Raw genomic sequence first — 26,815 nt, forward strand, 5'->3', positions numbered from 1 at the left:
GAGCCAGGCAGCAGCAGTTCCCCACAGCGTGCTTCCATCCCGAAACCATGGATATCTGAGTAGGAATTAATGATTCTTTTCACAGGATAAGATTCTACTGGTCCCTACAATAGTTGCAAGTGGTTATATGCAAATCTGATGGGAGAATCTGGTTGTTTGGAGGGTCACGGTGGACTTTGTTTCAGTTTCATCCGCATCACCTCTCAGAGATCATCCAGATTTCACGCATTCATTTGGCTTGCGGTGCGCTAAAATGTGCTATAGCTGAGGTGAGAGGCAAATTAGGTGAGTTAATATTGTTTATTGGATCAACTTCTGTTGATGAAAGAGACAAGCTTTTGAGCTCCACAGAAGCATATCCTCTCTGAATGGGAGCAATTAACTCCTCACTTTGCAAAATCCACTGTTTTATATTGGTCAAATCCTGTTTGTCTTCCAAGAGAGTAGTGTCAGGATAATTCATGACAAGGTAGATTGGGAAAGGCCAAGAAAAAGACTACAGAGAACAGCCCCATGTGTATACATAGTGTAATTTATTTATTTACATACCTATAAATCTCCATGCTCTAGGTGTCTTCAATGTAACTTAAAATACATTAATATCCAAATATAACTAAAGTGCAGGCATGAATATAATCTAAATATAACTCACTAACAACAAACCAAAAAATTAGAAGCTCAAATTACTCTCCCATTTAAATCATTTCTCACTATTAACCCCCCCCCCACACACACACCTTCTGACAATTTATAAATGCTGGGGAAACAAATATGAGATTTGCTCATATAGATCAGTTTGGTGTTGACCATTATAGGATGTGACATGTTGCATAAATAACAAATTGTTATTTTTAGCTGGAGAATAATTTGGTAAATATGTTTCGCGTAAGCCACACCACAGCAGCAGTAATTACTGGCTAAACTTAGTAAAACTGTTTTGCCAATGGACAGGGAGATTCTAGGGTACTAGGATAGGCAGCAAATTCCAGGAAAAGGAAGTAACCAAAACAATCAACTCAGTCTTGTTTACATTCTTCTACAGTGGGATTCTAGGAAGGGGTGGAGAAAAAAACCCAACCCTCCCCCCCAAACTTTCAGCAAAGTTGCCATTGTGCAAAATAGTTCTTGATAAAGACAGAGCCTGAAAGCTGCTGAGTATGTATGCACGTGCTCTGCTTGAGGGCATTTTACCATCACCTTTCACTTTAGCAAATATATGTATCTTGGCTGATTGAACGCTGCTTCCAAACCCTTTTTCTACTGTTGATTTATCTCCATTTTGCTTAAATTATTTTTTGTAATATAACGTGTCATTGTTTTTCAAACCTCAGAGGAGACAGCAAGTTCCTGTAGAGACTATAGTATAGTGAGAGTGAGAGGAGCAGGGTTCTGTACCTAGTGCTGTCACCCTGAGACTTTCTGAAAGTCAGTGAGGCCAAAGTTCAAAAACTTGAGCACCTAGATAAAAGTGGTCCTACTTTCAGGGGTCCCTATAGCTGCCATTGATCAAATGGGAGTTGTGGTTGCTCATTGCCTCCACAGATCAGGCCACTTATGTCTCTACATATGGATTTAATAGCTAATTTTAAGTAACAGTCAGTGTTTAAAAGTAGGGTTGCCATCCTTCTAATCCCTGAAACCTGAACACCCCTGCAGTCCTTCCCGCAAGGCCCTGCCTCTTCCTCTGAGGTCCTGCCCCTGCCCCACCTGTCCACCCCCCCCACCCCCAGTACTCGCTCCCTCATCCCCTGGGACTCACCTGCCGCCTGCAGAACTGGGCTGGGAGGAGCCTGCCCGCCTGCCCCATCAGAGTACAGCAGGGCATGGCAGGGGTCAGTCCTTGGAGCGAGGGGGTGGGGACATTGGGGCACAGCAGGGCGGGGGGGGGGAGGCCCATCCCTGGAACGAGGGGCTGAGGTGGGGAAATCAGGGCACAGTGGGGTAGGGGGAGGCAGACAGGTTACTCGCCCTCCCCCGGATGGCACTGGTACCCATAGATGCTGGAACCAGGGGTGCAGGGAGGTGCTGCAGCACCCCTGGCTTGAAGTGATTTCCATCATATCCAGGGTTTACAGTTTGGTTCAATGGTTCTCAGCACCCCCACTATACAAATTGTTCCAGCATCCCTGCCAGTACCTACTTTGATGACTCCGGGAGCCAGCCAGTTCTCTCCATCGGGCTGGGGGTTGGGAAGAGCGGCAGGTGCTAAGCAAGGCTGCTCCTCCAGGCTCCAGCAGCAGCGACTGTTCTTCACACACTCCCAGCCCGTGATGCAGGCCAGTTACTGCAGGTAACCAGACTTTTAGTGTCTGTCAGCTTCCCCTTTCAATCGGACATTCTGGTTGAAAACCGGACACCTGGCAACCCTATTTGAAAGACTGGGCTTTAAATGCTCAGAAGCATGGGGGTTGAAAGTAACTGAGACCTATGAGTGGAAATCAGTACAGATTAAAGCTAGTCCCATGTTATCAGCACAGTATTCAAGTCCTCCTTCTCCCCAACCAAGAAGAAACTGATCTTCCTGAAATTTTGCATTCCTTGTCTCATCCAGGAATAGAGTTTTTCTGGGAAGTTTTATTTAAAAAAAAATCAAAGAGTTTTAAAGCTATGGTATTTTGAAACCTTCCTTTACACTCACTTTTCAAAACTTTTTTGTCCACTTGCAAAATGACTTGGCTGATAAACTCAAAATTTGTTTTGTTGGCCTTGGTCAGGAGAGGTGCCTTTTAGTTTTGGGAGGAGCATGAGGGATGTAAAGATATATAAAGAGTTGTTTTTAAGTGTATAGGTCACCATCCATTAAAGTCTATGGGAGTGTGTCCAGAGTCCTTCCCTTAAACTCAGTGCATGTTGAATCTGGCACATAAAAAGAAACATTTGTACTATAAGTATTTCATAATTTAAATGTTTATAAATATAAGCAGCCCTTCTTCTGATGTGTGTTAGAAGTGGGGGCATGACCTGAAGAGCAGGACACTGGGAGACTTAAGGCTTTTTCAACAGCTAAGACCGTTAGATTCAGTGTAATTTCAATGGAAACCGATTTAAAAAACAAAACTTTCTGCAGCATTTGTAACCCCAACATTGTACTAGTGCAGGGGTTCTCACGTTCTTAATAGTGTGGACCACAGCTCCTGCCATTTGTGCCTCCTCTCCCCGTCCATGATCACATAACATCCCTGTGGCAACTACAATTGCTTACATGAAAAAGCCATATTGAGAAAGTATTTATGTATTAGTATTTTTTAAGGGTAGTTTAGCAGCTGGAGATGAGAGGAAGAGCCTGCCCCTTGTGACCAGCTAGATGTTCACAATCTGCCATCCAACACTCTGCAGAATAGAAGTTGACCATGGACCAGGGTTTGAGAATTGCTGTGCATGAAAATCTGAAGATAAATTTGGTAAAAAATGGACTAATTTATTTTCACTGTCCTCACTGAGAGAAATACAAAAACTGAACAAGCAGCATGAGCAGAAATAAAAAATAAAACAGACATTTAAAATTCTTTGTGTTTTAATGATCAAAGTTATTAGTCATGCAGGTCAAGTCATTTGTTTCTGTAGATATATAAAAATGCACGGGGCTATATTTTCCCCTCTGTCAAAATGAAGAGATGGGGCTCTAACCTGGGGGTAACAAGGTGAGAGGCGATAAAAGATGTAGGGCCAGCTCCATTACATACTCCCCCCTTCCCATTCTCCATTCTATGAGCTTTGTGCAGTTAAGGCTCCTTGGAAATTTGGGGACAGGAGAGGACAGAGATAGGCAGCAGCTGATCCCTACAATGTGCTTCCATCCAGAAACCATGTGTGATGGGATCCCCAGGGTGTGGCCTGGGACTGTGGTACCACTGTGCCCCCTTATCTCTCCAGCCTGAGCTGTCTCTCACGATGCTTTGCTAGAGACAAGCAGCAAACCCCTCCAGTCACTGTTATCACTCAGCACAACTGCATGTGGAGCCCCACACCCAGCTGGATTGCATGAATGCTCCCCGAGACACTCATAAATCACACAGAGAAAGGCACCAGCTGAATCCCCACAGCTCCCAGCCTTGTACCTCAGGAACACACCATCTTGCACTGCTCAAGACAAGCAGTGCAAGTTTATTAATCGGTTCACCACTTCATCAATGGAAAGTGGATATACACCAGCTTTTGTTAACCTGAGCAGATTTACCAAACATTTCAGGCAAACTCACTGCTAAAGATAAACAGTAAAACAAGTTTATTGACTACAAAAGATAGATTTTAAGTGATTATAAGTGATAGGCAAAATGTCAGAGTGGTTACCAAAAATCAAATAAAGTATAAGCACCACTCTAAACTCTCAACCCTATTAGACTGGGCAACATAGAAATTAAGCAGTTTTTTTCAGCCCACTGAATATTGCAGTTCATAGTACACAGGTTCCACCCTTGAAACCTGGGCCAGTCTCCTCTGTTGGAGTCTTCAGTCTTCTGAATGTCCTCATTGATCGCAGCATAGGTGGGGGGAGGAGAAAAGGCCAAGCATGGGGTCACCGTGTTCTGTTTTATACCCTTAGTCCATGTGCTTGGAGAACACAAGTCCAGGCATGTCTGGGGGGGTATTGTTAAGTCCCCAGTCAAGGTTGAGAAATTCCCTTGGTGTGGCCTTATGCAGGTGAGTCATTGAATTGTAACTCCCTGGCTGGACAATGGCTGTTGATGGTTGTTTGACACCCTCCCGGATGTTGGTTACTTTCCTTGTTGTTGTCTCTGGGGAGCTAATATCTGCCTGATTCCCCAGCTTACAGCATGTTTTACTCACAACCATAAAACACAATCTCATAACTTCATATGCACTAATGATATACATATTTAGATAGAACAATGACTTTCAGCAGATCATGACCTTTCCCCTGATACATTACATGCCATGCTTTATATGCCAGTTCACAACTATATATAAATGAGGAATATGGGGGTTATAGGGCGCTCCCCTGAAGTATAGAATGTTACACCATGGATATCTGAGTAGGACTTAATGTTACTTCTCACAGCATAAATTTCTACTGGCCCCCACTGTAGTTGCAAGTGTTCCAGCTACTGTTCTCCAATAGGAGTTCTACTGGTAGAGGGAAGAGGAACATGAGAGCTGTGTGGCGGGATTGTTACCCACACGAAATTGTCTTTTACTTGCACACTCTATGGGCATCCACCTTTACCCCATTCCTAGGGCTCATGGCATAACCTTATGCTCTAGGGCAACCATCTTTACCCTTGTGTGGGCTCAAAGCATAACCCTATTAATTTAGGCACCCACCCTTACCCTTCCGTGGGCTCAGGGCATAACCTTACACTCTGCGCATTTGTGGAGTCTTTTACCAGTGAAAAACTCGTACATAGTAATATCCTACTTAACCTCTATTTTAACAATCACCAAAACCGAATGCACAAGCTAAGCATACAATGCTCACCACTCCCAATAAGGCAGATGGACTTTTCTTGATGGCCAGTCAGGATCAGGTCATCTGGGGGACTTCTGCTTCTGCTCTGCACGGTGCGATTGGCAGGGTGTTGAGGTCTGGCAGCTCTGATCTTGGGGCTGTGTCCTGGAGTTAGTTCCCAAGAACTTCCTTTTGGACTCCAGTTTATATGGTGAAACTTGAGTCCTGCTTAGCTATACCTTAACCAATCATTTTACTAAATTTTACCAAACAATTTTCTAACCAATCCTAACATATTGTAAAACTATTATTTAACCAATCATACCCCACCACCTTCATTGATTTACACCTAGCAAAATTAGTTATGCAACAGACAGAAACAATCAAAGAACCAGACAGAGACCACACAGATAAACAACAGAGAAGTGGGGACCATAAAGGCAAAACAATAGAAGTACAGATTTTACAGTCACAACTGTTGATAAGTGATTTCTTGTCAGACAGAATGGTATCAGACAGAGTTTTCTTTAAACAGCTTAAGATTTATATCTTTATCCGGTGATGGTGGGTACTGTAAGGACAGGATCACCTTCTTAACAGCCTGATATTACATTGTTTTAATGTAATTTACATGGAATGTGAGGATGTGACGTTCTGCTTTCCTAATATGGCTGCAGACAAAGGCCTCAGACCTTACAATATGGCTGCAGGAAAAGGCCTTATACTTACAGGATTGAGAGATGTACTGTAGCAGCAATCTTGACTTTGCAGGCATGGACTGGATGAACACGCGTTGTTGTTATTATAACTTCTGTCCTTCCACTCTCCATCTTCCTTTTTTGTCCTTCTATGACAGTCACTTGCTGGCATTTCAAATTTAGGCTGTAAGCACTCTGGGGCAGGACTATACCTGTGTGTCTGGGGCATCTAGCACAGTGCAGGGCACTTGAAAATAATAGTGATGATGATGGCAATGATCTAATAGGTCTTTTCCATCTCACATTTCTATTATATTATAATACAGCATACAGATGAAAACTGATCCATGAAACAGTAAAGAGAAGAGATCAGTTGATACACGCAAAATAAAACTCCATCTTAACTTAATATATTAGTATAGGCCTTGATTCTGCAATGATCTCCATGTAAGTGGACCTTTGCACATGTATGAAGCCCTGTTGAAATCAGTGGTGCTCTGAATGAGCCTGGGGTCCACCTGCATAGAGCTCATTGCCGGCTCAGGCTCATATGCAATACAAAGGTTCAGACAAGAATAAATGACATAAGATTATTATGCATATTAGTATAAAGTAAAATGATTCCCAGCATAACTGGAGAGTATTAGGGGAAACCTTCTGAGACTTTTACAAAATTAAAGTAATGACATTTGTTTAAAGTTTGTCTGAAAAACATAAAGGACTAGATTAAAAATCTGACACTTCTAGAAACAGATTTACTTGCTGTGACCATGGTTGCTAGAGGGGCCACACTGAGAATGCTCAATGAGGGCAAACTGCAAAGAATGGGGTGGACAATCCCCCAAACTGGTGGTTTATTCTAATACTTAGATTCATCAAGACAGCAATATCTTACTGGTTACCAAGAAGCTCCAAAATACAATTTCCCTTAAGCAATCCAGTCCTGGGATCCCACCCAAACAGCCAAGTCAAATATGGTGAGGATTATATATATAAAGTTCTATCAATCCTAAAATATTGGACACATTACCCACCAGGTCAATGTATATTTCAGATCTTACCTAAATACACACTTACAGCCAATTCCTATTAACTATCTAAGAGAGAGAGAGAGAGAGTATTGTGATTAAAGATCATTATATATACACATATGTATAAATAAAGTTCTTAGGTCATAGCAGAGATGGTGAACTGCTGAGTTGTATAAAATCCTTCCAGAATCAGTTCATTAGGTTATAGTCCAAACAGGCAATCCATGTGCAGAGTCTGTTTAAATTCTTCCTTGAAAAATAGCAGGGTAATCCAGACTGGAGCTGGAGACTTAAGCTTCCCCTGACAAAGTTCAAGCAGATCAGGCCCTAGAGTTCTTTTATAGATCTCTGGCAGGCTACAACAGCCTCTTGACAGTTGATAATACAGCAGGCATTCCTTGGTTGAAGACTAGGTAATATACATTGTTGCTTTGAAGTAAACCTCCTATTTCCTATGTATACATAGGTAAACTAGTAGTATTAGTTAACATAAGGCAATTAACCATTCAAACTATCAAGGCATTCCATTATGGAACAGATGATTTAAGATGAAGACAATGTAAGTAATATTATTTCCTGCAATATCTTATATCTTTGATATTAAGGTTAACTGAACCATCTGCACACATAATATATTGTAATTAAGACATGCAAGGGAATTAGCATCCATATGCTAATCTGGTTACATTGTTAACATTTAATAAGATACAGATAAACACAGATAAATACAATTAGTATTTACCTCTAATTCTCTAACAGTACAGAAATCTCGTCCATTTAACATGGGTTGGATAACCGTCTACAAGGAATGGCCCTGTTTACCACTTCAATACTTCCTCAATATGTCCTTAAAGGTTGATTTTGAGTTACTTAGCCTGCTTGTTGTCTAACCCTTGCTGGCTCAATATCAGACTTGCATTTAAAGGACCAGTGTCATGTAGAGTTGCCAGTTTTGGTTGGATGTATTCCTGGAAGTTTCATCACATGACATAACATTTAACTAAAGATTAATCGTAAAGTCCTGAAGACTCCAGGACAATCCTGAAGGGTTGGCAGCCCTAGTGTCATGGTTGCAGACTGAAAATGTTACTTACTTGAAGGGCTACATTTGGGTGTTTTACAGCCAGTGGAGCACTGATAAATGTGTGTGCATGAGGGGTCAAGTGCCAGTAGTGCACCAAAGGACGTGCATTGAGGTGTAAGGTTTGTGCATAATGCTTGGTGTGTGTTCTAATGGTTAGAGCATTGGCCTGGGGCCTCAGGAGACCTGCATTCTATTCCTGGTTCTGCCGCTGGCCTACTGGGGGTGTACGGGGAGATTTTGGCAAACCACTAAAGTGCTTGAAACCACTATGGCTTATTGTTAAAGGTGGCTGTAAATTGGCCTTTCAGCAATCTCAGCTTGAACAAGGCAGGAGGGGAGGGAGTTTTGGCTTCCACATCTTGCATCTGAAGAAGTGGGTATTCACCCACGAAAGCTCATGCTGCAGAACGTCTGTTAGTCTATAAGGTGCCACGGGATTCTTTGTTGCTTTTACAGATCCAGACTAACACGGCTACCCCTCTGATACTTGGCTTCCACAGAAAGGGCAGCTTGACCCCATGTCCTTCCTGATAAGAATTGTGTTGAAATTGCTGATACATGCATTTTAAAAGAGTAGGATGTGCCCCAGCAATGTCTATTGGGGTCTCAAGGCTGCAAATTCTGGAAAAACCCACACCTGGTTAATCAATAATCAGAAGGAACCTCTTGCTGGATCATTGCAACTGCTTACTTAACAAGATTTCTATAAGGGACATGTCATTCTATTACTAATGTATAAATAAGGGGAAAAAGCTTGAGATGGGGGGACTCTTCAGGACTGGTCTCTCCCTCTGGATGCATCTTGTGTTCCCCACCGGCAGATGGGCTGCCACCGTGCCACTCGAGAGACACACTCAGCTTTGGTCATTATCAGGGGGTGGGAGTGTTTTACTAACCTGTTGCAGACGTGTGTAAGTGCTTGAGACTAAGTAAAGGTTAGCTTTAAGTGAAAGCACTCTTGTGTTGTCCTGTTTGTGCCAGCCATCTATCGATCGGAGAACCCTGATTTATTTCTTGACACCTCCTTGCAGAGTAAAAGTTACCAAGAGCTTTGGGTTGAAAGAACCCTGGGTAACGGGGGAAATCACTTCATCTCTCTGTTCCTCAGTTTCCCAATCTGTAAAATGGGGATACTGATACTGACTTCCCTTGTAAAGTACTTTGAGAGCTACCGATTAAAATAATTGTATAAAATCTAGGTATTAATTTATTATTATTACAAGGGTGTGTGGAGCCCATGTTTAGTAGCACTGTCTACTATACAAAATGTGTAGCTTTCACTCCACCCCGTGCTGCCCTTGTAGCTAATCACTGCTAACCCTTGTGTGGCAGTAAGTAGTGGTAGGTAGTCATGGTCTCACTCCACATTTCCTTTGGAACACACAGCACTGCCAGCATGAGTCTGAATCAAAGCTCACTGAAGTCAGTGGATCAGGCCCACTGTTAACAATCTCTCCTCTTGCACTCAGGAAGCATAAGCACCAAATTATGGCTGCCTCCTTTACAGATGTGTTGGAGGTGAAGTGATTCACTACATTACATAGGCTGTGAGCTCTTTGGGGCAAGATTGTCATTTACACTGTGTGGGAAAAGCAGCCAAAGCAATGAAGCCCCAGTTGTAGTTGGGTCCTGTAAGTCAGAGCTGGGCAAACTATGGCCCGTGGACCCCTCCTGCCTGGTCCCTGAGCTGCTGGCCTGGGAGGCTAGCCCCCAGCCCCTCCCCTGCTGTTCCCCCTCCCCTGCAGCCTCAGCTCGCTCTGCCACTGGTGCAATGCTCTGGGCAGCGGGGCTGCAAACTCTTGCCAGGCAGTGCAGCTGCAGAGCCGTGGCCTGACCCAGTGCTCTGTGCTGTGTGGTGGCGTGGCTGGCTCCAGCCGGGCGGCACAGTTGAATGTCCTGGTGTTCTGGGTGGTGCAGTTGTAGTGCCGCCAGTCACTGGTGGGGGCAGGGTTCCGGGAGGGCAGTCAGAAAGGAGGGGCGGTGGTGGTGGTGGATGGGATGGTCGGGGAGCAGTTGGGGCAGGGATTTCAGGGGCGGTCAGGGAGATGGGGTGGTTGGATGGGGCGGGGTCCCGGGAGGGCAGTCAGGAAGGAGGGGGGGTTGGATGTGGTGGTGGTGGGGCAGTCGGGGGTAGGGGGACAGGAGTGTGGATGGGGCAGGGGTCTTGGGGGTGCGTTGGGATAGGGAAGGGGGGGTTGGATGGGGTAGGAGTCCCGGGGAGGCCGTCGGGGGTGAGAAGCAGGGGGGGTCGGATAGGGGTCGGGCCACAACTGGCTGTATAGGGAGGCACAGCCTCCCTTAAGTGGCCCTCCATACAATTTCGGAAACCCGATGTGGCCCTCAGGCCAAAAAGTTTGCCCACCCCTGCTCTAGGTACTTGTGTAATATAAAGAAGAGCCAATCACAACTGATGGATGAAAACTCAGATCTATCATTTTTAACTGTCCCACTAAATAAGTATTTATATGAGAGATCAGTGCATCCTTGAAGGAGCAGTTTGGTCTGTTGGGTAAATGTGAGATTTTGGAAACATAACTGAAAATTTTGTGTGTGTGTGTGTGTGTGTATTTTGACACTCCACTAGATGTCAGTGTAACCAAAGCGTTAAGCTGACAGACGACAACTCTATTAAATGGAGAACCAGGACAGGGATGTCTGTGGAACCATAGTTATGCTCTATCTTGCCACATGGACACAATACATGTGGGGACTGCAACATTTTTATGCTACTCGAGGAAATATTTCCAGGAACAATCTCACAACGGATTACTCTGACTCTGTGATGTACTTCCTGCCCATACAACTTCTGTGGAGTAGAAATGTAAATACTTCTGAGAATGAGGAGCCGGTAGTACCCTCCAGTTTAGAGGTAGGATGAGCAGGCAAAATGAAGGGCTACTGAGCAGGTGGAATGCAGGTAAAACTTGGGGCACTTGAAGAGGTTGATACCTGTCAATGTTGCTTTGTGGTTGTAATTTTTCTCTTTATTCCTCACCCAAAAAGGGGCTTTCCAGCTTTTCTTCAGAATGTGATGACTAGTCTTCCAGACATCGAGGAGTGGTCCTGGCTCCCTCCAGAGATTATCAGGGCCGTTCTCAAATCAGCCAGTGAGATTGTTGCAAAGTGCTACAAGGTGCTTCCTCCCTAGGTTGAGGGCATTGTCTCTTTACAGTGCTCCTAGCTTTTGCCATGTCAGGAATGAAGGACCAGCCCCAAACACAGATCTCCAGATGGTAATCAAACTGTCATCACTAAGTCAAATGCTTCTAGGCTCCCAGCTCAATTTTTCTAACAGGAAACAGCTCAGGTATATAGGATTGGGCAGATCATCAGGTGAGAAATCCTCTATTCTTAGAATATTTCTCACCAAGACTAGAGATTAATTAAAAAATAAGAAGTAAAACACAATCCCCAATTCCCATGGTCTGTTTTGTTTTATTGTTGTTATGAATAACAATGTGTATAAAGCACACAAGCCTTCTGTTTATTACACAGATATTCTACTAATCACTCTCTTCTGTCCCATTCACCTATCCCCAAGAGAAGTGAAGAAAACCACCAACATGCACCAGCCAAAACAAAAAAGGAGACTTATATTGCCTTTACATTTGGAAGAGCAACTAAGAGTTCACTTCAATTTCTTACTTTCACTTCATGCCATAAAAACACCATCTCAGAAACATAGGAATTGCATTACCCAATCAGATCCATGGTCCACATGAACCCAGATACCCATCTCCAAAAGGGCTTGTCTTCACTAGTGATTTTCACTTAATATGTTTGTAAAAGCTAACATGGACATTCCCCGATGTTTGGTCCAGGCATAGTCCAAATGCGGTAACTACCTTGAGCTAACTGTCAGTTAATTACAGTTGTAAAAAATCTGAGTGTAGGCGTATCCATGCTGGCCAATATTTCTAAGTATATGTCAGTGGAAGCAGCAAGAAATCCCATAATGGACAGTTATGGAATAATTTGCACATGGAAAAGTTCCTCCCTAGCCCCTGCTAGTGATTAGCTGACGACCTGAAGCATGAGGGTTTATATACCTTATAAAATAATTTGATCCCATCTAATGTAACGATGGATGTTTTCATTATCCAAAGAATGGGCGATCCTTTCCCATTTCTGGAGCGTCACATCACAGATCATGATGTTGCATGTTGGGCTTGCAGGAGATGGGGAAAACCAATGAAAAGTCACCTGCTGAATAGCTTTCCTCCTGGGTGCTACATGCCTTCGCTTCAGTCATGTGCTGTGGTAGGTGGCATTTCTGCTACCTAGGAATTTAGTGTTTTCTCTTCTACTATTTGGCTTTTGTTCTGTCATTTAGAGTTGGAATGTTGCATGTGTGTTTGATGATTGTCAGGTAAAAAGTGTTTTCCATATGCTCATTTGTGGATAACATATGGCCCTGATCCTGTGAAGATTTAAACATCTGCATTAGTCATAGGATGAGAGTTGTTATGCATGTACCTAAGCAGTTGCAAGCTCAAGAACAACAGCTGTATACATTTATGTTTCCTACTCATTGAATATCACTGAAACGAATGTATGAAAACCAAAGATTACAGATCTATTTTTTTTCTTAAATCTCCCCTCCCTGACTGCTAAGCAACTGGAAAACAAAATTAGAAAGATTTTTTTCTATTTTAAAAAAACAACCAAAAACACAGAATACTTAATGCTGCAGAACTCTTGCAAGATTAGAATGAAAGTATACAATTAGATTGTCATTTATATGCTACACATTAGTTTACTCAGTATATACTTTTAAATTCACTGTTCAGTCTACATACATGAACTGTAACATACTATACACTCATTGAAAGCAGATCAAAATACATATAAATCCACCTCTATTTTAAAGTCAATGCACTTAATTTTCAAATCCATTACAAATTTGTCTTTGAAAATCACAAATAGAACAAATTAGGATAAATACCTACTGAGCTTTCATCTTACAATTAGTTTTATGACATTCTGAGCTCAAAACTTCCATTTCTCTTTTTCTTATATAAAATATAGATAGCTGTATTAATAGCTGTAAGTATAACTATTACAGCTATTACAGACCCAATTACTATTATTGAAACATTGACACCATCATTGATAACATGATTAGGAAGCATATCAAGCAAGGATCCCTGTGTAGGAACACTGTTAGTGATAACTTCAGTAGGAAGTATAACAGGCAAGGATTCCTTTAGAGGGACAAACAGAGCTACCTGTACTACATTAGACACCTCTGAGGTCAGGGAGGCATTATCAACAGCACATATTGCAAAGTAGATTATGGTGCGATTTTCTATTGTGACATTTTCTGGTTTAAACTGAAATGATTCTTTGGTGCCAGCAGGTTTAGGTACCAGACTGGAGGTATTCACTGAAGTAGCATCCTCAAAGGTGTTTCTTAGGACCAGAAAACTTTCACTCATTTTTATTATGTATCTGTCAGCTGGAAAAAGAGAGGAATACAAGTAAGAATGTGTTAATATGCCTATTATACTATCTGTAAATGCAAGCATAATACATGATTTGTAGAACAGTTTTGTATCTTTATAAGAACTCCAATGTTACTCCATTACCATCCCTACCATTTTACCCACCCTCATTATTGGTGGGCCTGCTTAATTGACTAACATCTGTTCTCTGTAGAGCGCTGGATAAGATTCCTGTTAGCACTTATCAGTTCCACATTTATTTGGGTCAGTAGTCTGCTGTTAACTGATGTGGGGCATTCCCTCCCTTCATGAGCACTAACCACATTATATTACCAGGACTCTTAGCTCCTGCTGGGCAGATGATTCTTCCACATGGCATTGCAGATAACTGCCATTAAACTGCCCCCCTCTATGCCTCCCTCCCCCACACTTCACACACGTCTCTATAGTACTAAAATAGAAACATAACTTTTGGAGAAATGATCTTGGATGAGAGAGGATTTCTTTCACTTGTCTCTGGTGAGTATCCAGGTCAAGTATAAGATCAATCAATAAAGGGAGAGATCCCTGCATCCTGGTCAGCATCCCCTCTCTTAATGTGAGCAGGTTCTAAAGCAGGGGTTGGCAACCTATGGCACGCGTGCCAAAGACGGCATGCGAGCCGATTTTTAATGGCACGCGGCTGCCTGCTGGGACTCTGTTTGCCATTAAAAATCCTGCCCTGTGCGGCAAACCGCAGGATCTGCACTCTGGGGCTGCAGCACCGGGCCGAGTGCACCAAGCCGCTGGCCCCTTCCCCCATCCCCTGGAGCCCTGCTGCTGTGCACGCAGAGCTCTGGGGGCCAGGACTGCGCGCTCCCACGGGGCAGTGTTTGGCTCTGCGGGGAGGCAAAGACGCTCCACGCTCACCCGGAGCCCTGCTGCCGTACGCGCGGCGCTCTGGGGGCCAGGGCTATGCGCTCCCGCGGGGCAATGTTTGGTTCCGGGGGGCGGGAAAGACGCTCCCCGCTGACCTGGAGTCCTGCCACTGCACGTGCAGCACTCTGAGGGGCAGGGCTGTGCGCTCCCATGGGTAGTGTATCTGGCTCTGCTTGGAGCCTCAAGCTAAGGGGTCCGGGGCTGTGGAGGGGTGGATAAAAGGTGGGGGCAGTCAGGGGACAGGGAGCAGGGTGGGTTGGATCGGGAGGTGGAATCCCGGGAGGGTTGGGGCGGGAGGGTCTCTGGAGGGGGAAGTCAGGAACGGGGCGGGGTGTGGATAAGGGGTGGGGGCAGTCAGGGGACAGGGAGCAGGGTGGGTTGGATGGGGTGGAATCCCGGGGTGGTGGTTAGGGGTGGGGTTTCTGGAGGGAAGTCAGGGGTTGGGGCGGTGGATGAGGCTTGGGAGTTCCAGGGTCTGTTAGGGGCAGGGGTGGATAGGGGTCAGGGCAGTCAGGAACATGGATCAAGGAGGGTCCCGGGGGGCAGTTAGGGTGGGGGGGTCTCTGGAGGGGGTGGTCAGGGGGCAAGGACCTGGGGGGGTTGGGTGAGTCGGAAATTTGGGGTGGGGGGGGCTGTCAGGACACAGGGGTGTGGAGAGGGGTTGCGGCAGGCAGGGAGCACGGGAGGGTTGGATGGGTCGGGAGTTCTGGTCGTCCTGTCAGGGGGCGGGGAGCGGTTGGATGGGGCATGGGAGTCCCGGGAGTCTGTCTGGGGGTGGGGGTGTGGATAAGGGTTGGGGCAGTCAGGGGACAGGTAGGGGGTAGGGTCCTAGGGGGGCAGTCAGAGGACAAGGAACAGGGAGGCTTAGATAGGGGATGGGGTCCTGGGGGGCAATTAGGGGCAGGGGTCCCAGGAGGGAGCAGTCAGGGGACCAGGAACGAGTGGGTTGGGGGTTCTGAGCAGGACAGTCACCCAGCCCTCTGCCCTGAGCCCTGCACTCCCCGCCCAGGCCCCTGCCCTGGGCCCTGTACCTCCTTCATACACACCCAGACCTCTGTTTGACTTCTTCACCCCGCCTCAACGACCCCAGCCCTGACTCTGGCACCCCCACACATACACAGCCCCCCCACACCTCATGCACCCCCCACATCCCCACCCTCACCCTGAGCATCAAACGGGAGCTCCTTCACTCCCCCCACACACATTTCTACCAGCACCCCTCGCATCATATGGGAGCTGCCCAGGTAAGTGCCCCACACCCAAACCTTCTGCCCCAACCCTGAGTCCCCTCCCTCATTCTAGCTCCTGGCCAGACCCTTCACCCCCAGCCCTGTGCTCAGTGCACTCCCACCCTCAGCTCAGTGCAGAGAGAGGAAGAGAATGGGCCAGAACCAGGGAGAAGGTAGGTACCCACTGTATGTGGGCAAGGCCCCAGACTGGCAGTGAGCTGAGTGGATCTGGCAATCAGGATCCCAGCTGGCAGGAGCTGGCAGATGGAACCCATGAGCGGCAGTGGGCTGAGCCACTCAGTCCACTGCCAGTCTGGAGTCCTGGCTGCTGGCCCTGCACAGCCTGCTGCCGGTCTGGGGTTCTGGCTGCCGGATCCTTCCTAGCTGGGGTCCTGGCCGCAGGCCCTGCTCAGCCCGCTGTCGGCCTAGGTGAACAGAACCCCAGACCAGCAGTGGGCTGAGTGGGCCGGCGGCGTAAGATCAACATTGTAATTTAATTTTAAATGAAGCTTCTTAAACATTTTGAAAACCTTGTTTATTTTACAATACAGCACTAGTTTAGTTATATAATATATAGACTTATAGAGACCTTCTAAAAAACATTAAAATGTATTACTGGAACACAAAACCTTAAATTAGAGTGAATAAATGAAGACTAGGCACACCACTTCTGAAAGGTTGCCGATCCCTGTTCTAAAGCATAGGCTGAGAGACAGTAAAATGCCTGCTCCATTTGCCAGCATAGTTAGTGTGTCAGGCATCTTGCTGCAAATGTGCCTGGCTTCCCACTGTCCACAGTTGTCATTTCAAGGCTGTATGGTTCTGTTCTGCTCGTGGGTTTTCTAGTTCTTTGCTTGATTTGAGATCTACTTCCTGCTCCTCATCTTCTTTTCTATCCCTTCAGAGATGGCGGTAAGGGGTAGCATAAGAGTGATCAGAAGATCTTCCTAACTGAAGATATTCTTCCATTGCTGGCTACTCTAGCTGTAAGGCTGTTTTGAGCTGGACGAGTAGCACAAAGTAGCCACACAGAAGAACATAGGCCAGTGTTTTGGGGATTTAATGGAGTTGTTGGTTTGTTCCCTGGTGAGCTGGCAAGAGCTGTAGGGGTATGTAAAGATTTTACTCTGAAGCTGCTCTCTGTGTGACTGCAGACTGTCTCTCTTAACCTCTCTGGCTCCTGCTGATGTGTGCACCATAACATAGTCTGGTTACAACATACTTAAAATATACATTATGAACAAGACCTAACTGTGTCCCCATAAATGGACTAAAGACTTGGACTGTCCATGTTGTAACTGGGTCCCCTGACTTATTTAAAGTTGCAGTGAAGACAGGGGCTAAGCCTTGGAAGAGTCACTGGTGAATGTTTGTGATGTAATTGGTTTGCCTTTGTAAACTACCATTAGGCCGGTTGGTATGGAAGCTTTGCATTTTCTGTCGTACCAGGTTTGGGAGAACAGGCACTGACTTTTGTGTTTCTCCACTACCGCTCTGACCCGAGACCCCACCCTCACCCCGCCTCTTCTCCTGAGGCCCCACCCTCACCCCACCTCTTCCCCTGAGACCCCACCCTCACCCCATCTATTGCCACCCCGACTCTGCCATCTCCCCCACATGCCCACTTCTTCCCATCCTCTTCCCCTTCCTCTTCCCACTGTCCCCTGCCCCATCCCCTTCTCTTCCCACCACCCCATCCCCCTACCCTTGGCCACCAAACAGCTGATCAGTGGCTAGCCTTGGGGCCCTGCCAAACAGCTGATCTGCAGCCAGCCCCAGGACCCCTCCGAAGTGACTAGTGGGTGCTGAGCTCCCCCTATTTTTCCATGGGTGTTTGAGCCCTGGAGCACTGATGGAGTTGGTGCCTATGTTTGGGAGTGTTCCATGTTTCGTTAAACATTTTTTTAAGCATTAAGAGGGACTAACGTGAATATCCTATTGAACAGGGAATTTACTGGTTACACTGAGACCTGATCTACACTAGGAAATTTTACAGAAAAAATGTAGAGTAGGTCAAGCCATAGTGATGGTCATATATTTTGCAGATGGGACAGACAGAGCTTTTTTCCTCACCTCTCCTTGGCTGGCTCATCGTATGTAATTTCAGATAACTGACAATACTGCATCACTTCCAGCTGACTAAAACAAAACTTCCAACTTACCTTGTCCCTCATCAAAGTCATTCCCGGGAGCTGTCCAGGACAAGTGAATTTTATCTTCTTCAAACTGAGCCTCAAGGTCAGTAATTTTACAGGGTGGGAACACATCAGTAAATCCTCCTGACGGAACATTCTTCACTACAAAAGAACCTCCTGTTGCAACTCTGTTGAAACTTCCCAGCTTTGCTTGAATTTCCTCATCACTAGGTTCAGGTCTCGGTGCATTCATTTTGATTTCACCTGCCCCCAAAAAGAAAAAAAATTGCTCATGCTATTTGAACATTACAAAACTCCAAATCATAACACACTTTCTTTTTATCTAGCATTCCCTCTCTCTTTAGTCTACTTTTTTTCTCCGGTTTATTCAAGTTTAGTGCAAAAATTAGCAAGGCTAAAAACCAAAGTGAACTTCAGGATCCTGCATCCTTGCACAAAACTAAGGGAGACCCCAAAAGCAAACCAGATTTCAAGTGCAGTTGAAAGTAGCAACAGTGCCTATTACCCATTAGGGTATTTAAGGTATTAAGCAGGTGTCAGTGAGACGTGGTTGTGATAAGGTAGCTTCCACCCATCTCTTCCTAGGTACTGCAGGCAGCATAAGAATTACAACCTTGTAGGAATTTCCTTACTTTTCTGGGTTTAAGTCGGACACATTTTTATGTAGACTTTTTTTATTCAGTATAATCTAATTTTCTTGGAATACAGAAAATTGTTTCTGTGTGTACGTGCACACGTGTGCAAGGAGGATATGGAATGCAAAAGCTAACAATCTAAAATTAAGGTTGAGAAATCAGGCACTCAAAAGTCAAGAAATTGCAAACCCTAAGTTTTCTACCACCATATTATATATCAGGGGTCGGCAACCTTTCACAAGTGCTGTGCCGAGTCTTCATTTATTCACTCTAATTTAAGGTTTTGTGTGGCAGTAATAATTTTAATATTTTAGAAGGTCTCTATAAGTCTATATATTATATAACTAAACTAGTGCTGTATTGTAAAATAAACAAGGTTTTCAAAATGTTTAAGAAGCTTCATTTAAAATTAAATTAAAATATTGATCTTACGCCGCTGGTCCGCTCAGCCCACTGCTGGTCTGGGATTCTTTTCACTTAGGCCGGCAGCGGGCTGAGCGGGGCCTGTGGCTGGGACCCCAGCTGGCAAGGGTCCGGCAGCCAGAACCCCAGACCAGCAGTAGGGGTCTGCTGCTCAGGGGTTCCATCCGCCGGCTCCTGCCAGCTGGGATCCTGATTGCCAGATCCACTCAGCTCACTGCCAGTCTGGGGCCTTGCCCACATACAGTGGGTACCTACCTTCTCCCTGGTTCTGGCCCATTCTTTTCCTCTCTCTGCCCTGAGCTAAGGGTGGGAGTGCACTGAGCACAGGGCTGGGAGTGAAGGGTCTGGCCAGGAGCCAGAATGAGGGAGAGGGCTCAGGGTTGGGGCAGAATGTTTGGGTGTGGGGCACTTACCTGGGCAGCTCCCATATGATGTGAGGAGTGCCAGTGGGAATGTGGGTGTGTGTGTGTGCAGGAGCTTCCGTTTGGTGCTCAGGGTGAGGGTGGGGATGTGGGGGGTGCATGAGGTGTGGCGGGGGGGCTGGGGATGTGGGGGGCGGTGCAAGAGTCAGGGCAGAGGGCTGGGGGCATGTGAGGGGGTGAAGGTGTCAGGGCAGAGGGGGGGCTGTGTATGTGTGGGGTTGCCAGTGTTAGGGCTGGGGTCGTGTGTGTGTGTGTGTGTGTGTGTGTGTGTGTGTGTGTGTGTGTGTGAAGAAGTCAAACAGAGGTCTGGGTGTGTCTGAGGGAGGTACAGGGCCCAGGGCAGGGGTCTGGGGTGTGTGTGTGGGGGGGTGCGGGGCTCAGGGCAGAGGGCTGGGTGACTGTCCCGCTCAGAACCCCCAACCCACTCACTCCTTGTCCCCTGACTACTCCCTCCTGGGACCCCTGCCCCTAACTGCCCCCCAGACCTCTATCCCCTATCTAAGCCTCCCTGTTCCTTGTCCCTTGACTGCCCACCTAGGACTCTACCCCTTACCTGTCCCCTGACTGCCCCAACCCTTATCCACACACCCACCCCCAGACAGACTCCCGGGACTCCCATGCCCCATCCAACCGCTCCCCGTTCCCTGACAGGACCCCCAGAACTCCCGACCCATCGAACCCTCCCTGTGCTCCCTGCCTGCCGCAACCCCTCTCCACACCCCTGCCTCCTGACAGTCCCCCCCACCCCGAACTTCCGACTCATCCAACCCCCCCCAGGTCCTTGCCCCCGATCACCCCTCCAAAGACCCCCCACCCTAACAGCCCCCCCGGGACCCTCCTTGATCCATGTTCCCTGACTGCCCTGACCCCTATCCACCCTCTGCCCCCTAACAGACCCCGGAACTCCCAAGCCTCATCCACGCCCCCAACCCCTGACTTCCTCTCCAGAAACCCCCACCCCTAACCACCCCTGGGATTCCACCCCCCCAGCCAACCCACCCTGCTCCCTGTCCCCTGACTGCCCCCACCCCTTATCTACACCCCCGCCCCCGTTCCCTGACTTCCCCTCTCCAGAGACCCTCCCGCCCCAACCCTCCCAGGATTCCACCTCCCAATCCAACCCACCCTGCTCCCTGCCCCTGACTGCCCCCACCCCTCCACAGACCCGGACCCCTTAGCTTGAGGCTGCAAGCAGAGCCAGGTACACTACCCCAGGGGAGCGCACAGCCCTGCCCCTCAGAGAGCTGCAAGCGCGGCGGCAGGGCTCCGGGTGAGTGGGGAGCTTCTTCCCTCCCCCCGGAACCAAACATTGCCCCGCGGGAGCACGTAGACCTGGCCCCCAGAGCGCTGAGCGCACAGCGACAGGGCTCTGGGTGAGTGAGGAGTGTCTTTCCCTATCCACAGAGCCAAACACTGCCCCATGGGAGCGCGCAGCTCCGGCCCCCAAAGCGCTGCGCGCGCGGCAGCAAGGCTCTAGGGGAGGGGAGAAGGCAGGGAAGGGGCCAGTGCCTTGGTGCACTCGGCCCGGTGCTCCAGCCCGGGACTGTGGACCCTGCGGTTTGCCGCACCGGGCAGGATTTTTAATGGCACATGGAGTCCCAGCAGGCAGCTGCATGCCATTAAAAATCGGCTCGCGTGCCGCCTTTGCCACACGTGCCATAGGTTGCCGACCCCTGTTATAGATCTATCTTTACTCCTGCGGGATTTCTGCATGACTGCATGCATGCATAATTAATGAGCCTTGCAGATTTTTAATTTTTTGTGCAGAAAAAACTTCGGCTGAAATGTTGCTGAAATGTTTTGTCCACCAGAGGGAGCTGTGGCGCTAGAACAAAGCAGCAGCTCACAGCCAGCTAAAGAAGAGAGAGCCTGCCTTCTTCACATCGCCTGTCAAGCCAGGTCAGGAGATGGGGGCTATGGGGAGACAGCCAGCCTGGGGGTTGTGTGTGTGTGGGCGTCAGACAGGGGTTATAAGGGTTAGTGGGCGAGGACAGACTGGGGCAGGGGCTGAATGGGAGCGGAGGCACAGGGCCACAGGAGGGAGGGGGAAGGAGGTGTAGGGCCAGATGGTGATGGGGAGGGGGTACAGGGCTACATAGGGATAGGGGGTGGCTGGATGGGTGTACAAAGACACATAGGGACAGGGAGAGGGGGTACAGAGACACATAAGGACAGGGGAGTGGTTGAGTGGGGTCACAGAGGGACAGTGGGAGGGGGTGCAGGGCCACATGGGGATGGAGGAGTGGGTGTCCGAGTGGGGGTAGAAGGACAGGTGGACAGGGGCAGATGTGCCTAACTGCATAGGAGAGGCTATGGCAGGGGTCGGCAACCTATGGCACACGTATTTAATGGCAAGCGGCTGCCTGCTGCGACTCCATGTGCCATTAAAAATCCTGCCCAGCGCGGCAAGCCGCGGGGTCCGCGGTCCCGGGCTGGAGCACCGGGCTGAGTGCACCAAGCCACCGGCTGAGTGCACCAAGCCACCGGCACCAAGCCTCCCGCCTTCTCCCCTCCCCTGGAGCCCTGCTGCCGCACGCGCAGAGCTCTGGGAGCTGGGGCTGGGCGCTCCCACAGGGCAGTGTTTGGCTCAGCGGGGAGGGAAAGATGCTCCGCTGCCACTGCACGCGCAGCGTTTGGCTCCACAAGGGGATGTTTACTGGTAAAATAACATTAAGGTGTATATTTAACAAGGAAAACAGGAACAGGAACGATGTAGCCAAGTGAACACTGAGGTACAAATCTTAACTGTTTGAACCTCCTGAGGGTTTTGGGTGTCTAATATCTCAAATTTGGAGTGTGGTTCTTACTCAGTAGAGCTGCCAACCCAGAGTCAGATCTGCTGGCTCAAATGGCAAAAAATAAGTTACTATTTTCCCCCTGCAAACAAACCGTTGTTAACCAAGTTCCATTTGCAGAGCAAACTCGGTAACTAATGCCTTCAAATTATGCCCCCAGTTACATTTGTGCAATCCCACTAAAGGCCAGAGGGTTGCATAGATATACTGAGCATGGCATTTGGCCTGCAGACCCCAGTGACAATGCAGAAGCCAGAAAGAACACAACTTGATTGTCAGATCTTAGGCTGAGTCTGTTGCTAATCTGTAACTAGAGCAAATTTGTTCTGGAGTGTTTGAGAAAACAAGTGTAGAATTTGACAATACTATTTTTATAAAGTCACTTTTCAGAATAAAACTATATTTTAATGATGAAATAACTGTTTTCATTGCACTTGATGATTTTGGGCCTTTAGATCAAAAGAGAAATGCAAAAATAATGAAAAAATGAAAGATGAAAAAATATACTAAATTACAACACACTCGTAACAGACTCATTTTAAAAGAAGCATTAACTGAAGCTCCATTGATTGAGAAGGCTTAAGCAGCAAGATCTTAATAGCAATATCCATACTTGTGGTTTCTGGAACTGAGAATCTTTAACTCACACAAGCCTAATGGAAAGAGTCCTGAAAAATATGTCCAGAAAGTTCAACAGAAGAACAGAAAAATTCTCATGTGGAGGCATTAAACGGATAACTTTAAAATTTCATAACTTTGAAACTGATTCCCTGAAACCTCATTTTTAAGTCTCAGTGAAACATACACATTTAAAATTTCTAACTTCAGCTGTTTTTTAATATGATTTTCAGTTCCAGGATCTCTGGCAACTCCCATGTGTTCCAAAGAGCACTGAATTATTATAATATATATATTTTTATAAAATATGGTACTATACCCAGTGCTCATATATAGCAAAAATACTGTGGTTCCAGCTACTGTTTTCTAAAATTATAACTAATAGTGGAAAAGATACATGTAACAAATGTTAAGGTTAAAAAGCTTTTTGTGAAGCTAAATGATCTCCCCTTCACCCATATTTTTATACATGCACACACACAGAGAGAGAGAGTATTTTCTGTTTCATGAATGTTCCTTACCATTTTCTATGTAGCCTGGAACATATAAGGCTCGGCTCTGCCTGTGGCTAAGTCTGACAGTCTGATTTCTCCCCTGGACACGCAATTTTAAGTTGTATCTACTGTTTCCCTTGAAAGATGTAAAGTACTTTGAATAGATTCCATCATTCCTGGTAATATCAGCACCTAGACATACAAATAGTAATAATTAACTATCCAAACAAGGTACCTTTGTTAAGCAAGGGTATTGCTTGACAAAAGCAGTGGGGGAGACCAGAGTTACCATCTCCCTCCACTTGCTACCTCTTGTTCTGTGCTTGTGGCATAGGCATGACCGAACCCTTAGTGATAAGTTTGGAAGCAGCGTGTAGAGACATTCTAAAATACATACCACAACATGGGGAGCGTATACATTTCTAGACAAAAATGTAACAAAAGTAATAATCAGATTACCGGAACCATCATCAAGGAGTCTGAGCTCCACTGCAGATCCAGTCTCTTGTTCAACAGTGGCCATCACGGTTGCACCAAGCACAGGCGAAAATCCCTGACTAACTTCTGCATAAATCACCATTGGATTAGGGAAGTCGTTTTTATCCTTATTCATGTGGGCTTTCACAATCACTGGTGGGTCAGTCAAAGATGCTGGTCGAGAGGTTACTATCATTGATATGACTTGAGATTCTCTGTGGTTATTTTGAATCATATATAACCAATCCCCCACCTGCAAATCAAATATATGGACTATAAAAATATAATATAAGACTTCATTAGTCTAAGGGCAGCTTCGTGTTTCCCTTAGTTAATTATTATCTTAGTTCAGGGGAGATTTTCCAAGGCACAAAGGGCAGTTAGGGTATTGCTAGAGGATCAGAGCTGAGGTAATTTGGGTACCTTACTTATGATTCTTCGTGCTCTCAAATGTTTGGTTTCTTTTAAATTTAACCTTATATCTGAATTTGCTCAGTTTCAGTGGTGGATGTTTGAGAATTATACTATTCTTGGAAGGAGTGGAACCCGTATATTATAGATATGTACTCTCAACCTTAACTTCCCCTGAATTCAGTGTTTTGTCTGGCAGTCTGTATACTTGAGATGTGTATAGAGCATAATATAAAATTAGGAAGAGCACAAATGACAGTTAGATACCCAAGTCAGTGGAGTTACACCAAGGAGAAAATTGGTTCATTAGGAATATGTGTTTATAACTTCTAAAAAAGGAGGGTGCGTTTTAGTTTATGAAAATATTAACGTTTGGATAATAAAACAAAGTTTAGTCTTTACCTCTGCAGTGCCTGCTATATTCAGTCGAGCTGTTCGGAGGTTTATATTACTAACTGTGAAGCTTGACGTTCTATATTCTTTTTCTTTGGGGTCCCACAGTGAAATGTCTGGTGGAGATGTGCTTCGATCCCATGTAACTACAAAGAAGGTGTCCTTTCCCACAGTGCTATCTACAGTCACTGTACCATTCATCCTCTGGTTGACCGCGACACTCTGAGCTGTACTTTCAAGCTATTAGACAATAAAATATGTTTTATGGCTAGTTGGCAGATAAACACTTAAAATACCAGTCATTTCAGAGTGGTTCATTTTCCTCTTAAAGGGGAGAACAAATCAATATTTTGCCTATTCAGAGGGCACCTTGACTGGCTGGTGGACAACTGGCCCACGTCTGGAAGAGGGGACAGAGGAGGATTAATGCTGGCACCATCCTGAGCAGGCCTCTGCTGTTCTGGGCAGAGCTCAGGGTTGTGCAAAAGAGGCAGGAGCCTCCTGCCACTGTGTCTCCACATATGGGGAACTAGCCGGAGGGTGATGGCCATGTGGACTAGACATTGAAGGGAGTGGAATGATGAAGCCCTGAGCAAATATAGTAACCAAGGGTCTCCTTCCACTGCTCTTTGTGGTCTATCCACCTAGCTATCAAATGACGTCTGTGCAGGAGACTAGTGCTACATTTCCTCTGCAGCTGTCAGCCTGTTTCCAGAAAGACAGCACAATGAGAGAGCCATACAACCACAGGTAGGGACAACAGAAAATCAGTGAGAGAGACAGACAGAAAGTATAAAACACAGCAAGAAGATAAACAAGATGTCCTTTACCAACATTGGTGTTGCACATGTGAGCTACCAGAATTTACGGATAAGCTACCAATAGGAGTTTTATAGTGCTCACTTCTCTTTTATGGATTAGAAAAACTACAATTAGAAAAGTATATTTTAATAAAATAACTTTCTGTTTAAAATAAAAATGGGAAACTAGATACTGAAACACTATTGCAAAGATCATCCGGATGGACATTTGAAAGTCAGGTGTTCAGATGGTACTCTGGTGCTGAGATTGATATAAGTGCTTAGAAAGTGAGATCAATTGGTTTTTAATAGCAGCTGTCAATAGCCCAGCAAATAAAGACACGTTTTGTTTTCTTTCTCCTGAAGAGATGTGATAGTGGGGCTACATAACAGGAAACCTAATAATAATGGGAGATTTCAGCTATCCCCATATTGCCTGGGAATGTGTCACCTCAGGATGGGATGGAAATATAAAATTTCTAGATATCATTAATGATTTCTTTTTGTAGCAGCTAGTCCAGGAACCCACAAAGGGAGACACATGTCTTTAATTAGTCCTACGTGGTTCTCAGGATCTGGTCCAAGAGGTGAATAGAGCTGAACTGCCTGGCAGTAGCACCAATACTGTAATTAAATTTAACATTCTTGTAGGGGAGAAAATACCAAAGATACCCACCACAGCAGCATTTAACTTCAAATATGGGAACTAAACAAAAATGAGGGGGTTAAATGGAAATTAAAAGGAACAGTCAGAGGAGTGAAATGCCTTCAAATTGCATGCAAACTTTTAAAACCACTAAGATAGAGGCTCAAAAGATGTGTATACCTCAAATAGAAAAAATGCTGTTAGTTTTTGTCTCTCTTGCTAGCTGCTCTTCACACTCGTTTTTGGTCTTCCTAATTATACTACTTCACTTCATTTGCAAGAGTTTGTTGCGTTCTATTTTCCTCTGTAGGATTTGACTTCAAATTTTTAAAACATGTCTTTTTGTTTCTAACCACATCTGTTTCCTCTGCTGTTTGTCATGATGGCACTGTTTAGGTCCTCTTCCTGTTTTGTTTGAGTACATCAGAAGCAGGAAGCCTGCCAAACAATCAGTGAGGCCATTGGATGATCAAAGTGCTAAAGGAGCGCTCAAGGAAAACAAGACCTTTGTGGAGAAGATAAATGAATTATTTGCATCAATCTTCACTGCAGAGGATGTAAGGGAGGTTCCCACACCTGAGCCATTCTATCCCAGACTGAGGTGCCAGTGTAGGAGTTTTTGGAACAAACAGATAAATTAAACAGTAATAAGTCACCAGGACCAGATCGTATTCACCCAAGAGTTCTTAAGGAACTCAAAAATGAAATTGCAGAACTACTAATTGTGGTATGTA

The 26,815-nt window shown here is 46.0% G+C and overlaps 1 protein-coding gene and 1 long non-coding RNA gene across 2 annotated transcripts in view; one reads left to right on the forward strand and one right to left on the reverse strand.

Annotated features, from left to right (window-relative positions):
* The first annotated feature begins 7,538 nt into the window (after positions 1-7,538).
* Positions 7,539-26,815, forward strand: part of LOC120370875 — a 63,333-nt gene continuing 44,056 nt past the window's right edge. Inside the window, exons 1-3 of the long non-coding RNA XR_005584007.1 lie at positions 7,539-7,695; positions 13,580-13,700; positions 21,259-21,346. This is a non-coding gene — a long non-coding RNA (uncharacterized LOC120370875). The remainder of the gene's footprint in view (positions 7,696-13,579; positions 13,701-21,258; positions 21,347-26,815) is intronic.
* Positions 11,636-26,815, reverse strand: part of LOC120370870 (calcium-activated chloride channel regulator 1-like) — a 38,654-nt gene continuing 23,474 nt past the window's right edge. The window contains exons 10-14 of the mRNA XM_039486145.1: positions 24,645-24,875; positions 23,814-24,084; positions 23,382-23,546; positions 17,974-18,210; positions 11,636-13,678 (exon numbers count right to left, since the gene is read on the reverse strand). Of these exons, the coding sequence (XP_039342079.1) occupies positions 13,194-13,678; positions 17,974-18,210; positions 23,382-23,546; positions 23,814-24,084; positions 24,645-24,875 (1,389 nt within the window). The 3' untranslated portion in view covers positions 11,636-13,193. The remainder of the gene's footprint in view (positions 13,679-17,973; positions 18,211-23,381; positions 23,547-23,813; positions 24,085-24,644; positions 24,876-26,815) is intronic.

Source organism: Mauremys reevesii, linkage group 8, assembly GCF_016161935.1.
Source record: "Mauremys reevesii isolate NIE-2019 linkage group 8, ASM1616193v1, whole genome shotgun sequence".
Classification (NCBI taxonomy): domain Eukaryota; kingdom Metazoa; phylum Chordata; order Testudines; family Geoemydidae; genus Mauremys; species Mauremys reevesii.